Here is a 14,132-nt window from a genome sequence, read left to right as displayed (position 1 = left end):
CATGAACACTCTTCAAAACCTCTACTTTGTGTTTCGTTTAAGAATAAGACATTCCAGTTTTAAACATATGACAGTAAGTATCTTTAATGCTGACAGGATTTTCATTTTTGCTTGTACTAGCCCTTTAAGAACCGTCCACCCCTCTTTTCATATATTTTTCAGCGGCTCCTGGGGTCTCGCTGTGCTGCTGGATTGTACCACTTTTATCCGCAGAGGGGGGAACGCGAGACCTCATTAACTTCAGCACCTGGACAGCGACCGTCCCGGAAACCCTTCTCTGGTGAAACAATGCGAGCATTCAGTGGAACGATATTCCTCCTAGACACGCTTTGACAAACAATGCGAATTCCGAGACCGTTTCTCGCGGGATAGAAAGGTGGCTGTATTGCGCACCTATATCTCGCAGAAACCGCGCCAGTCCCGAGGCTTCCCTTCCTTGCAGGGAGGGTGCGAGTGAAGGAAGGACAGAACGCCGCGGTTCTCTTTGTTTACATCGGAATAAAAGTAAGAATGCGACGGATTGTCGGAACGGAGCTGCCGCTGATACTGTGGATCTGGAGTGTTTATGTGAAACTCAGCAGAGGAGCCCGTGAGTACATGAACGTGTGTGTATATGGATATATGTGTGTGTTCAATGATCTTATTATGCGTCAGCATGTGATTCTTCATCTATTTGACATAAACACTGTATTCCGCATAATAGGTTACACTTTCAAAATGCTGGTTGAAATTAAATAAAGTGTGATTTAAAAATATCATGCACACAGGTTTATTAAAAAAAGACCTCAGAAGTTGATTTATGCATGCCATATGGTCATATGGGATTTCATGCTTTAATGCTCTTCTGAATGCATGGGAGCATCATGTGAACATCAGGGGTTTGCTGTTCAGTTGTGTGTCTATATGTGGGTGTTTTATAAGCTTTGTTTATGATTATGAAATACGATGCTCATTGGTGTAGTAGGTGCTTGTTGTGGCTCTCAAAAAGTTAGAGCATATCTATCTTTTCAAAGGCATTATGATTATATGACAATAAAAATGCAAAGTTGTGACATTAAGGAATTAACCATTTAAATTACTTTCTTGGTGTAAACTTAGTATTTAGCTTGATTCGTGGCCATTAAATAATATTGTTGACGAATGAGTGATTAATGATGCACATTTATTTAGGTTACCTGGTAGTTTTTATACTGTGCTAGTGGCGTGATCTTTCTTTCTTTCTTTCTTTCTTCCTTTCCACACATTTTGATAATGTTGTCAAGCATTGATGCTGTAGTCAGTTTTCCTCTGGCTATTATAGATCAGTGGCATATACTAATGGAGAATACAGGTCAAAGCTGTCTGAAAAAAAAAATGTTCTACAGCCATAACATCATAGCCTCATTTTCCGCTTGGGGTAACACATTAATAAATAATACCTAAAGAGATATGTGGACACATTGGCGCACTTTAATATAGTATAAACTATAAAAAAGCAGAAGAAATGGGGTGATTGAGAGGATTATAGATGGAGGAGAAGCACTAGAACTCAAAAATGCATCACAGAAACCTGAGATGCACCGGGAGACAATGTTGAACAGCTTGTGCAAGGTGGATTACTTTGCAGTGAGTTCATCCCTCTCAGATTATTATGTAAAATCTAAATTCATCAAATAACTTTAGAGTAAACAAGATTTCTACACAGATCTTGTTGTAAATAAAGTGTAATGGAATAACCTCAGCTATTCCAGTTTTTACATTAGAGCTTTTTGCAATCAAATTAGCATCTCAGTTTGACACAAAATCTTATATAACCACCATGAAAACATTTTCATGAGAAATGAGAGCAATCACACACTAATAGACTAAATACAGTAGCCAAATGTAAAACATTTGACCAATAGCAGTGAGTGCAGTAGTTTGCAAGAGCGTAAAACGAGATTATCAAACAATTTTTAAAGGATTTTTAAGGCAAAAATTATTATTTTGAATTTTGTGGCAATTCTTTTCTCATACTTGTGGCTCTAATATGGAGATACTTACTGTATATTCTTGATGGCAGGTTGTAAAATGCCAGTGTTAAAATATGTTATTAGGAAAATTTGGCTAAAATGAATTCACTCAACATCACGCTGCTTTAATCTGCAGGACTTTCTTTCATCTTCAGAACAGAAAAGAAGATATTTGAACAACATTGTGATCTAAACAACATTGGACCCCAATGTCTTTCATTATATGCTCAAAAATCACACCATATTTTAAAATATATGCTCCAGACAATAATTAAAGTCATACCGGTTTGGAATGCCTCTAGATCAGTGGCCCTGTGTTTTGTGATGCTAATGAGGAAGCTCATTTAGATTCGGGCACCTGCCATCTTGATTTGTCAAAGCGCGTGCCGCCCCCCTGTCATCTCGCCCCTCCCCCATTCACCAGACACCTCCCTTTGTGAACAAAGCCTGTGCGTGTTCCAAGCATCGAGGGTAAAGGCACACACCCCCTAAAAATGCTCCGTATCTGTAATATCACACCTTCAGGGGCGGCGGTGGTTATTTTGCTTAGTGGGTCATTCATGAACAAGGTGGACGTTTAGTCTGTGGTTCATCATGAAAGCAATGTTTATGAAAACAGAAACACAGATGAATTGTCTTTTTCATATATATATATATATATATATATATATATATATATATATATATATATATATATATATATATATATATATATATATATATATATATATATATATATATATATATATATATATATATATATATATATATATATCATTTAATATGACAGATTAAATTAAATTACATCATTTAAAGTAAAATGAAGTAAATAATCTATCTATCTATCTATCTAACATAATATTTATACTGTGGTTCATTTAAACTAGTAAGTGTACATTATGCATTATGGTAGTATTTTTACTGCCTTTATGCTGATAAAAATACTAATAATTGTATTAAAGTATTTTTACCCCATTTTACTGATTTAAATTATCAAACTTTGTATTAAATTATATAATTTTTCTACTAATTAATTTGAAAATTACAATAATGAAAATCTATCAGAGCATTTTAATTTAAAAACATATAAAAACTAAAATATCTGAATTGATTATGTAACTGAGAATTTGGGCTAAAATGTGATTAATTGTCATGCAAAAAAAAAAAAAAAGGAAAAATTTTTTTGTCACAATGCCAAAAAACTTTAATGGTCCAAAAATACAGTACCAGTGAAACAATTCATTTGTTTTTCTTTTCAATTTTGGCAGAAAGTGTGATCTGGGCGTCTCGTTATTATGCCTCTAGGTGTAAAGCCTTCATTTACTCCCCTGTCTGATTATCAACATGCTCCATGAATCTGAATCACAGTTTCACCCAAGGACACTTGAACAACACAAAGCCTTCCGGCAGGACCTCCTCCCCATCCAGGCTTTAAGAGCTCATGATTTCAATCAAATCCCAATTGATGAACAATCCTCCATGAACCCATGAACAGATGTGGTTGGAGAGCAAGAGGGAGCAAACAAAGGCCATTTGCGATGGCCTCTCAGCACATTAATTCAAGATGGAGCTGTTGACTGTAGCTTCATAATTGATATCTTACACCACAAAAGGTAATTAAACATGTTGACTTAGAGTAGATGCTGGCTCAAATGAGCAGAATTCAGCCAGGAGTAAAACAGCTTTGAGTGTCTTAATATTCATGTTATAGTGTTTCAATGGCACTGTCATTCCAGGAAATGGTTTGTGTAATGTAATTGCTCAGACTGAACTCTTATATAAACCAAAAACTTTGTGTCATCTGATGTTTCTGGAACATGTCCAGTTTCATGTAGGATCCAATTTTCACTGGGGAAAATTCTGTTTAATTGCAACTTTTTATCTAATTTTTTTTTCTTTCTCTCAGTCGCAAGTTTATATCTCACAATGTGGACTTTTCTTCTCAGAATTGCGAGATTATGTCTAGACATCTCACAATTCTGATATTTTTTTATGAGTCAAACTCATAGGTATAATATATAGAATTGTGAGAATATAAGTATGAATTGTGATATAAAAAGTGGTAATAACCTTTAAAAAAAAATGTTGTGGTCTATGTGAAATCGTCTTTTTTACTTGAAAATAAATCAAAACTACTCAAAAGGATATCAAAGAAGTTGAAGGTTGTATCATACTCAAAAAAAGAAAAGAAAAGAAAAGCTTATTCACAAGCTACTGCGGCATTCCAGCACACCCTCAGATTTTCTACAGACTGTCTGATGCATCCTGTTCACAAAAAAAAAAAAATCAAAATCATAAGCTTTTTATCTGTCCTCTGAGACGGAAAGTTGAGTTTGCAAGGTTCGGAGGACAGCTGCCTTAGTTTGGCAAAGTCTGCAAAAGTCTCTGCAAGACTACAGCAGAGTTCACCATGAAATATTAAAGATATTTTCTCTCGAAGGGAGAACGATCTGCATTCTTCCCTTGGTCTGTCTTACTCTCATGCGTGTTTAGTTACTGAAAACTTGTGCTGCGTGTCAAACACAACCAAGCACAGTGGAGAAGGTTGGATATCAATTATATCTTTTAATCGAACATCATTACATCAAACCTGCTCCATATGTGATTTGAGAGCCTCAGCGGTGATGACTTCCATATCAATAGCATTCATATCCATGATAGACATCTCTCTTATGTTACAATTTTCATGTATTCACCTTAACTCTGGTGGTTTTTCATTCAGTGCTGAAGTGCAAATGGAAAACCTCTACGCTTTCTTATTTCATCTGGACTAAGGATGGCTAAAGGAGCTAATGCTTGATTAGATATGACACTATTCATTAAATCATGCAGTATCTATCTCCTAAATTTGATTTCCTTGTGACATCGTGTTCCTCCAGGTAATTTGATTATTACATTTTCTCTGTATTCGGTTTCTGCAGGTATAGGCAAGCAGAGGAACTAACTGAAATAAGATCTTTTTATTAAGATTATCGATATGTAATTATAACTGTACTGTACAGATCTCTAATTACTAATGTGTCTGGAGGTGTTTGCCAGCAGGCGCTGCTTGTTCAGGAGTGGTCAAATGGACATGTCTGAAGGCATTGCTTCGTAATATTGTGTTTCTCAGATAGTTTGATACAGATAATTAAATTGATGAATCTCACTAAATGCCTGCATCAGTAGGAAAAGGACTCCTTTCATTATATATCCTTTGTTCTTGGTGGTTGCTACTGTAGATGCACATATTAAGGCATCTTTCATATAGGGCAAATGGTGCATTATCAGATATATTTTGAAAATGCAAGGTAATATAAGCAACACAATTGAACAATCACTAACATTTTGAACATATTGAACAGTCCCGCAGGTAATTTCTTTAATAATAAGTACTTACTAACTATATAAAGAAATGATCTGTGGGAGTGTTTAGTAGACAGATTGAAACACTACTGTCTGAAATACAGCATCTTGAAGCACTTGATACGAAGGACACGGGGCAGAAACAGAAACATTAACACAAAAGCAGAATGTCTTTGAGAGATGTACACATCATCGCAGGTCATTTACAGATGAGAGCGCTGGTATGTCTGAGCCACTCGCCTCTAAACATTACTGGTTTCTCCTTGAGCCTGCAGTTTGCTGTACTTTGGAGGATTAAAGCATTTTATCTGTTGTTTTCTGCTGCTGCTATTCTATCTGTCTGTCTGTCTGTTTATTTGTTTGTTTCTAGTTCAATGCAATGCATTACTTTTAAAAGTTACTTTCCCCAAAACTGATCTTGACTTGTTCCTATTACTAACAGTACTACTTTTTGCTGCACAGAAGCTCAGACCGCACACAGTGATTTAGTGTTCTCTGTACAGCTTGTTGATTGAGCTCGCTCTGTGTTGCAGGCTGCTGTATTATTGTGGTATCATCGATTTCAGATTCACCTGCTCCTAAAGCATGTCATTCAGAAGTGCGTTGTTCTTGGCCAGGTTTATGCCAATAGTCAAAAGTCTAGCTTTGTGTGACTCATTCTTTGGGCATTAGCTGTACATTTGCTGGCTCAGTGAGAGAGATGTTCGTCTGGGAGACTAATGTACTGTTCCTTCACAACAGGCCGAGGGGAGTCTTTACAAATGCTGATAAAAAAAAAAAACAAATATTTGATAAAACTGAAATATCTGTCCCAATACAGTCTGTCGGTTTTTCTTGATCTGTATATCTATTACTGTACCTTAAGACCGCTGCATAAGTCTGGAGGACACACATTAGCAGAAATTTAGCTTTTTATATATATGTGTGATAATCAACATTGCAATAATACCTTAAAATGCTGTCTGGGTAGCTAGGTTTCGAAACAGGGTCACTAACCCTAGAAAAAGTCAATTTCATGGCTGTGAATAGCATGGACTGATTTTATTACCCAGCATTCTTATCACGTCTTTCCCAAACACACACACACATATAAAAAAAAAAAAACATGTAGGAGTCTTCACACTGCTCAGACTGGAGACGAGTGAGTAGAACAGCAGCCTGAGAATATCATCCACTTCTTTTTTTTTTTGGAGGAGGACACAAGGGTTATTTTTTGACACAAGCTTGACTCTGAGTCAATTTAAGGCGGTTCTTTTAGAACTGTGTTTAATGAGGTGAGAGGCAGAATCAGGACAGATCAGTGAACAGACTGCTGGCCAATGTGTTCCTGTGGTGGACTGCTGATTGAGGAGGAAAGCAGAGACAGTATTTGAGACATTATTTCTGCAATTCTGTTTGGTGTTTCTAGTGATGCAGAAATACAAATTCCTGTGAATAAATAAAAACAATAGTCAATAGATGACACAGTAAAATTATAGAGCTATTTACGAACGAACGAGGAGCACTTCAGATCATGTTCAGGTTTTTGAAAAATGTGATGAAGAAATGTTGACTTCAAAATGAAATATTCACTTCTGATTTTGGTATCATGAGGAATGTGAGAGCAAAATAGGATCTTATTGAGATTGCGAAGATAATCTAAAGTCCAGTAAAATCTTTTTTATTTTCCCCCAAAATATGATCAGTTTTCGGGATTTCATTTTTAATGATTTATTTAAAGAAATCGGAGGTGTAAATTAAAAAGTTTATCATTTTTTGGCCAACACAACAAAGGTGTAACTTGGGGTTTTGTTTCTTTTTCTAGGGTTGTCTGGTCTCTTATTCTGCCATTTTGCCCTGTTTCATGTTCCTATCATGTGTTCCTTGCCCCTCACGTGATCATGTCATGTGCTACACTTGTCTGTGTGTCATGTTGTGATTGGCTGCTTTAGAGTCATGTTACTCATTTCCCATTGGTTGGATTGTGTCATGTGAGCCTTGTTCAATGCTCTCACTGTGTTTGCATACTCCTGTTACAGATAAATTGAAGTAAATGCAATATTTGTAAAATACGCAACAAAAATGCTTTATGTACTGCTTAATACAGCGTCATCTGTTCAAGAATAAAGTTCAGAATAAACATATAGTCTAATAAATACTGATCAATTGGGGGTATATATGCTTTTATCAGTTTTTTTAATGACTCAAGATAGCAGTGCCACTACACTAAAAAGCTTTTACTGTTATAAAACACAGATTTGTGAACATTACTGGAATCGAATTGTTAGAATAAACATGCAACACAGCTTGTGCTTGTCATCACGGAATCTAACCAATGAGAATAAAGTGTGTTGTCATCAAGGTTCTCGCGGTAATTTGATGGCACATGATCGTAAACTGTATTATTATTTTTGTGTTCATTCTACTATGCATTACTAATACTATATTTATGCCATCATTTCTTTATTTTGTCAGTTTTTAAATATACAGCACACACACACACACACATATATATTATATAAACAAAAACTTTTATTTTGGATGCGATTAATCGTGATTAATTGTTGCCCAGCACTAGTCAGTTCCATGTCATTTAAATGCAGCTCAGTTCAACAGGTGACTTTCAACGTATCAAAACAGAAAGAAAATAAGAGATGTGGCATTCTTGTCTATTTTTCAGACGTCACCTCTTCACACCATCAGCTTCATGTTAGTCGATCCTCTAACAGTCTTAATAAGAGATGAGGACCTGAAAGCACTTGACCATGTAACAGTATTGATTCTAAAGCATTTTTTTGTCCCTCAACACTTGGACTTTAGTTTAACACGTTTTTGTACATTATACCATTTCAATGAAAGCATGCAGTCAGTTTTCTGAACAAAAAGGCTTAGATAAATGAAAAGGACACATGCAAGACAGTGTTGATGAACAAAACGCATGTTGTTTTTCCTTTCAGTCAGAGAAAAGTGTAGTGAACTCATGAATGATGAATGTAAAAATACTCTGCTCAAATCAGACACCTCACCGTGTTTTCTGTTTGATCTTATGAATTTGCACATATCAGCCTTTGTATATATATATATATATATATATATATATATATATATATATATATATATACATACATATATATATATATATATATATATATATATATATATATATATATATATATATATATATATATATACATACATATATATATATATATATATATATATATATATATATATATATATATATACATACTGTACATACATAATACTGTACATACATACATACACATAGATATGTGCAAATTTATAAGATATTCTCTATATTTCTCTGAAATATATACATGCATATTAAATATACAGAGAACACAAATATTTTATGCAAACAAAAACTTTTATTTTGGATGTGATTAATCTCCATTAATTGTTTGACAGACTAATATATATACACACACAAACACAGTTGCTGTTCTGGTGAAAGTTAGCAAAAGTTTGCTCAAAACTGTTCTTATTGTTTGTAATGTTGCTTTGTGTAGTGTCTTCAATTTCGTTAACAACAGAAAAGTCACTTGATGCTGGAAACTTGTCGTGTCATACTTGATCTACAGTAGTTCAATGGCACTAACAATTTTCAGATGAAAATTGAATTGATTCAGCATTTGAAATTGTAGCTGTTTCTTGTTAAGACTATCCTAAATAAAGCGAGCAGGTGGTTTTTCCTTTCTCATAATACCTCCACTTCTCATCTACGTGCTGGAGAGCTCATATGAGTGATCTGAGTCGTATTCAACAGCACCTGAGGCCGGAGAGAGAGATCAGTGCTGGATCCATGAGAATCTGAGGCTCTCCGGGTTAATGAGAGGTTAATCTCAGGGGAAGATCACGATCAATACATGAGCACTCTGCTGTTCGATCAAAGAATATCCTCCAAGCAATCGCCCTCTCGCTCTAATTACAGCGCTCATAGGCATTCACCATCACCGCACTAGTGTTTATGGATTCACTGAGGGGTTTTATTTTAATATAAGCACTTAAGTTTTTGTAGATTTGTAGAAAATAAACTATTTTGCAACATACTTTCACAATGTACAGCAGTTTGTAAACATGCATCATTTTTCTGAATGTCATAAACATTTCAGTCTCAAATGGTTTGAGGTCTTTTATAACATTCTGTGGTAGAAATGTCATTTTAAACATTTGAAATAAAATGATGGATCTTGCTAATGTTTTCATCATCGCTATCATTTTATGTTTCCTAAATACATACAGTTAAAAATAGTTTTGCATAATTTGAGTATTCTGGCTTGTTTTGAAATTATGCACAGTAAAATAAATTCTAAATATCACTGTATTAGTGTCTCAAACACTGACCCATATTCTATTGCTTTACTTTGTCACATGAATCATACGTCTCTTAACTTGTCCTGTTGTCTTCTGTGTAAACAAGTGCATTGGCTTTGGCTAATGGGAAATACTCTTCTCTTAGGACCTGACCGCATCACATCTGGCTGAAGGTCAACACTGCAAATGTGCTTGCTGACATTTACACAATCTCTGAAGGCTTCAGTAGATGTAGAACATCATGTAACCTTGTCATAGCGGCGTCTGCACATCCTCTCACAGCAGGAAATAATCACTCCATCTGCTGCATGATGACTCATTGAAATTTTTTGCATGACTTACTTTCTTCTGTCGATTAAATGCATCCAAAATAAAAGTTTTTGTTTAAATAATATATATGTGTAAATATATATGTGTTTGTTTTTTGTATATGTATTATGTATGTATAAATACACACACACACACATGTGTATATTAAAGAAAAATAAGTTAAGTTTATACACTTATAATATTTATATTTAATATCAATTATATTAATATATACCTGGAAATATTTCTAAATATGTACTGTATGTGTGTGTATTTCTATATAAACAATATATATATACACAGAACACAAACACATTAAGTAAATAAAAACTTTTATTTTGGATGTGATTTATCGTGATTTATCGTTTATATAAAATTAATAAATATATATTGATACTTACTTAAGTACTTCAAATTAAATTATTTTAATAACTATTATAGTTTTAGGTAAGAATTACAAAACTGCATGAGATCTGGTATGAAATCCAGGAATCAATGGTATTTATTGGTATTCACAGTCATTACTTTGCCCCACTGCTGGTCATAAATATGAACCAAGAACATGAAAAATTCAATAAAATATTTTGCATTAAATCTTGAGGCACTTAAGCAGAGTCTCATACTGTTGAGAGAGGAGTACTCAGACTCTGGCCTTGAATTTGGCCTCCTCTGGCCAGATAAATTGGGTTATGAGGAGCCTATTTAAACTCTGCGGACTGACTACACCCACAGCAGCCAAAAATATGAAGGACCTTTCATTGAGAAATGTGTTCCACTTCTGAGAGCTTTCTAATAAACCTTGAATTTGTGAAGCTGAGTTACTTTCAGATGGTGTTTTTATGTATAATGCACAGAGACAGAAATCAAGTAGATTCATTTTGACTGTTCTAAATGTGGAACAAGACACCAGTAACATAACAGAACAGCAAATATAAAAACTGCATGCTATGAAGAGGATATTTACAACATAATGTGGATATCTATGCACTCTTGGCACTGAATTTGACAGAATTTTAAAGTGATGTTAAAAGAATGTTCAGAATCAGAAGCAAACGTATGAATGACTGTGTTCTTCTATGATTGTTATTTACAGTCTGTTAAGAAATATTTCAAGCATATGTTTTTCTGTTTCCAGAGAGGTGTGATGAGGTGTTGGCTTCACCCCTCCCCTACAGCGCCTTCACCAGCTCCTCTGTGTTGGCAGCTGATTTTGGCGCTGGCTATGCCAAACTCAACAGGAGAGTAGGTGAGGGAGAGCTCTGTGGCTATGTTTAAAATGGAATATTAGTTCACTTTTTGCAATTTTCAGTATAGATGTGACAGGAAGTGAGTGGGAGGGTGGGAACGGGAAAGGTCCACAAAACCGGATTCGATTTCGGGACACCCCGAAGCGCAACTGTGACAAGATTTTTCATTTTTTCAAAGAATTTACAGTAAAACAGTAATGTTAAGAAATATTATTACTATATAAAATAACGTTTCTCTATTTTAATATATTTAAAAATGTATTCCTGTGATGCAAAGCTGAATTTTTTAGCATCATCACTCCATGCTTCATCAGTGTCACGTGATCTTTCAGAAGTCATTCTAAGAGGCTGGTTTACTGAAACATTCTTATTATAACTGATTTTAAAAACAGTTCATGTTCACTTCATGTTTTTCAGGAAACCGTGCTAGATTTTATTTTCCAGGATTTCTTGACGAATTGAAAGTTCAAAAGAACAGCATTTCTTTAAAATATAATTATAAATGTCCCTACTGTAACTTTTCATCAATTTAATTTGTCCTTGCTGAATACATTTTCTTCATTTATAAAAAAAAAAAAAAAACACTTACTGACCACAAAATTATGTACACTTTATACTGCCCTCATATTAAGAAAAAATGTAAATTGTAGTATTCTACACATTAAATTATTTGGTTGCCGGTGCTGTGTATTTATAATTTCATTTAAATAACATTTAATTTGCATGCAAACTGTTGTCATTTATTTGCATTTTACTCCAAATCTTTAAAAAAAGAAGTCCACTTTATGATCAAATAATAAGTTACAAATTTAAAAACAATGCCTTCAGTCAATACGAGCTTCATTTCTTACACTGGAAGTGTAACATCTAGTCAGGTACACTGCATTCTGGGACATGCATTCTGTGTAGTTTCCAATATCAGGTCAGTAAATTGTGAGAATAGTATGGTTGTTCTGGACAGCCTGTATGCCACTGCCTCTCCTCATTAGTTGACATTTAGGCAGAGATGTGCTGTGCGATTAACTGCAGATAAAGTATAAAGGATGCATTAGGTTTTGCTTAGATTGCAAAATGGAGAAAAACATCTCTATAGTCATAATGAATTTTAATGCACATTCTGGCTACCTCTAAGGAAGTATAGTGCTAATGGAGCATTATGGCACAGTGGTGTGTACTAAAGCCTCCTAATTCAAGCTTGGCAGCATGTGCTGTTTTCACACATCAGATTTGACGTGTGGTTTGTATTTCTAAGGCAATGGAGGATGGTCACCATCAGATTCCGACAGGTACCAGTGGCTACAGGTGGACCTCAAGGCCAGGAAACAGATCACTGCCGTAGCAACACAGGGCAGATACAGCAGCTCTGATTGGACGAAACACTACAGGCTCCTCTACAGTGACACGGGAAGTAACTGGAAGCCGTATCGACAGGACAGCAACATATGGGTGAGTTTACAGCGACAACTCTGATTTATAGCTCAGGAACTAAATCTTGTTTTTTTGTTACCAAATCTGACAGTAACAGCTGCTGCTGTGTGATACAAACTGAACCACATAGGTTTAGCTAAAAGAGAGAGTTTTCCAAGATTTTGGACAGTCAAACTTTAATAATCTTCTTTCTTTTTAATTTAAGTGCAAGTCTTTTGAGTAATAAAAAGAGAAACATGTGAGACTTTAAGAGTATAGAACAACCTAATTAAATATCATCTAAATATTAGATGAAAAATAAACTTTAAAAATCCTGAAAAAATGTTAAGTTTACTAAAATTCTTAAAATTATATAATATATATATATATATATATATATATATATATATATATATATATATATATATATATATATATATATATATATATATATATATATATATATATATATATATATATATATATATTTTTTTATACATGATGAGAAATGACAGAAGAACAAAACATAATTGCTGAAACTTTAACTAAAATTAAAATGAAAACTTAAAATATAAAAACAAAAGTTTATACCTTAATTAAATACCTTAATACTGTTCATACTGAAATAATTTTATTGGTGAGCACAGTTTGAGACATTTATGAATTCGATTCTGAAATTCTGTAATTCTTTCTCTGATAAGCTGGAGACTTCTTGTTATATTATATTATATTATATTATATTATATTATATTATATTATATTATATTATATTATATTATATTATATTATATTATATTATATTATATTATATTATATTATATTATATTATATTATATTACATAATCCCTGAGAAACAATTGAAAATTGCTCTGTTTAATCTCTAAAATTTTTTCACTTTCCTATATTTTTCTCCATATATTACAAAGGTCAAACGTTCGAATAAATGGATTATATTTCACATTTTCAAAAGCTGACATCATACTTTGATCTCAAGATTTGTAAATTCAGTAACACTCATTACTGTACACATATTTTCCTCCTTTCATAAACAGTGTTTAGGACAAGAAATTAAGATGCAAAGACAGGTTCTTCTGGAAATATTCTTGTAGAGCCTGTCGTATTGATCTGTGTACGCAGAACCCGCAGTAATGGAGTGTCTCACTCACAGGAGGAGGTTTTCTCGATGCTTTTATAGAGTGTGCTTCCTTTCTTCCTGCCTCAGATGTTTTCAGGTAACTGGAACTCCGAGCGGGCCGTGCGCCATGAACTCCAGCACCCTTTCGTGGCCCGATTCGTGCGTTTCATCCCGCTGGACTGGAGTGAGGAGGGGAGAATTGGGCTGAGAGTGGAGCTCTATGGCTGCGCTTACTGTGAGTGCTGTGGAAATGATCCTTGATGTATCTTTCACACATTTTAAAGGGGTCATTTTTACACATTTGAATAATTTCAACCCTTTCATTACCTAACCTCTTTATGCATTTCTCTCTTTTTTGTTTTGTCCAATACAGTTGCCATATTC

At 34.2% G+C, this 14,132-nt stretch overlaps 1 protein-coding gene across 2 annotated transcripts in view; it reads left to right on the top strand.

Moving 5' to 3' along the window:
* Nucleotides 1-219: 219 nt before the first annotated feature.
* Nucleotides 220-14,132, top strand: part of LOC127950368 (contactin-associated protein-like 2) — a 30,636-nt gene continuing 16,723 nt past the window's right edge. For both annotated transcript variants that reach the window (XM_052547369.1, XM_052547368.1), the window contains exons 1-4: nt 220-589; nt 11,095-11,205; nt 12,459-12,652; nt 13,836-13,983. In XM_052547369.1, coding sequence (XP_052403329.1) covers nt 511-589; nt 11,095-11,205; nt 12,459-12,652; nt 13,836-13,983 — 532 coding nt within the window. In that variant the 5' untranslated portion in view covers nt 220-510. The remainder of the gene's footprint in view (nt 590-11,094; nt 11,206-12,458; nt 12,653-13,835; nt 13,984-14,132) is intronic.

Source organism: Carassius gibelio, chromosome B2 (assembly GCF_023724105.1).
Source record: "Carassius gibelio isolate Cgi1373 ecotype wild population from Czech Republic chromosome B2, carGib1.2-hapl.c, whole genome shotgun sequence".
In the NCBI taxonomy this organism is placed as follows: domain Eukaryota; kingdom Metazoa; phylum Chordata; class Actinopteri; order Cypriniformes; family Cyprinidae; genus Carassius; species Carassius gibelio.
The sequence above is the reverse complement of the archived record's forward strand: the minus strand, read 5'-3'. Positions and strand labels throughout refer to the sequence as shown.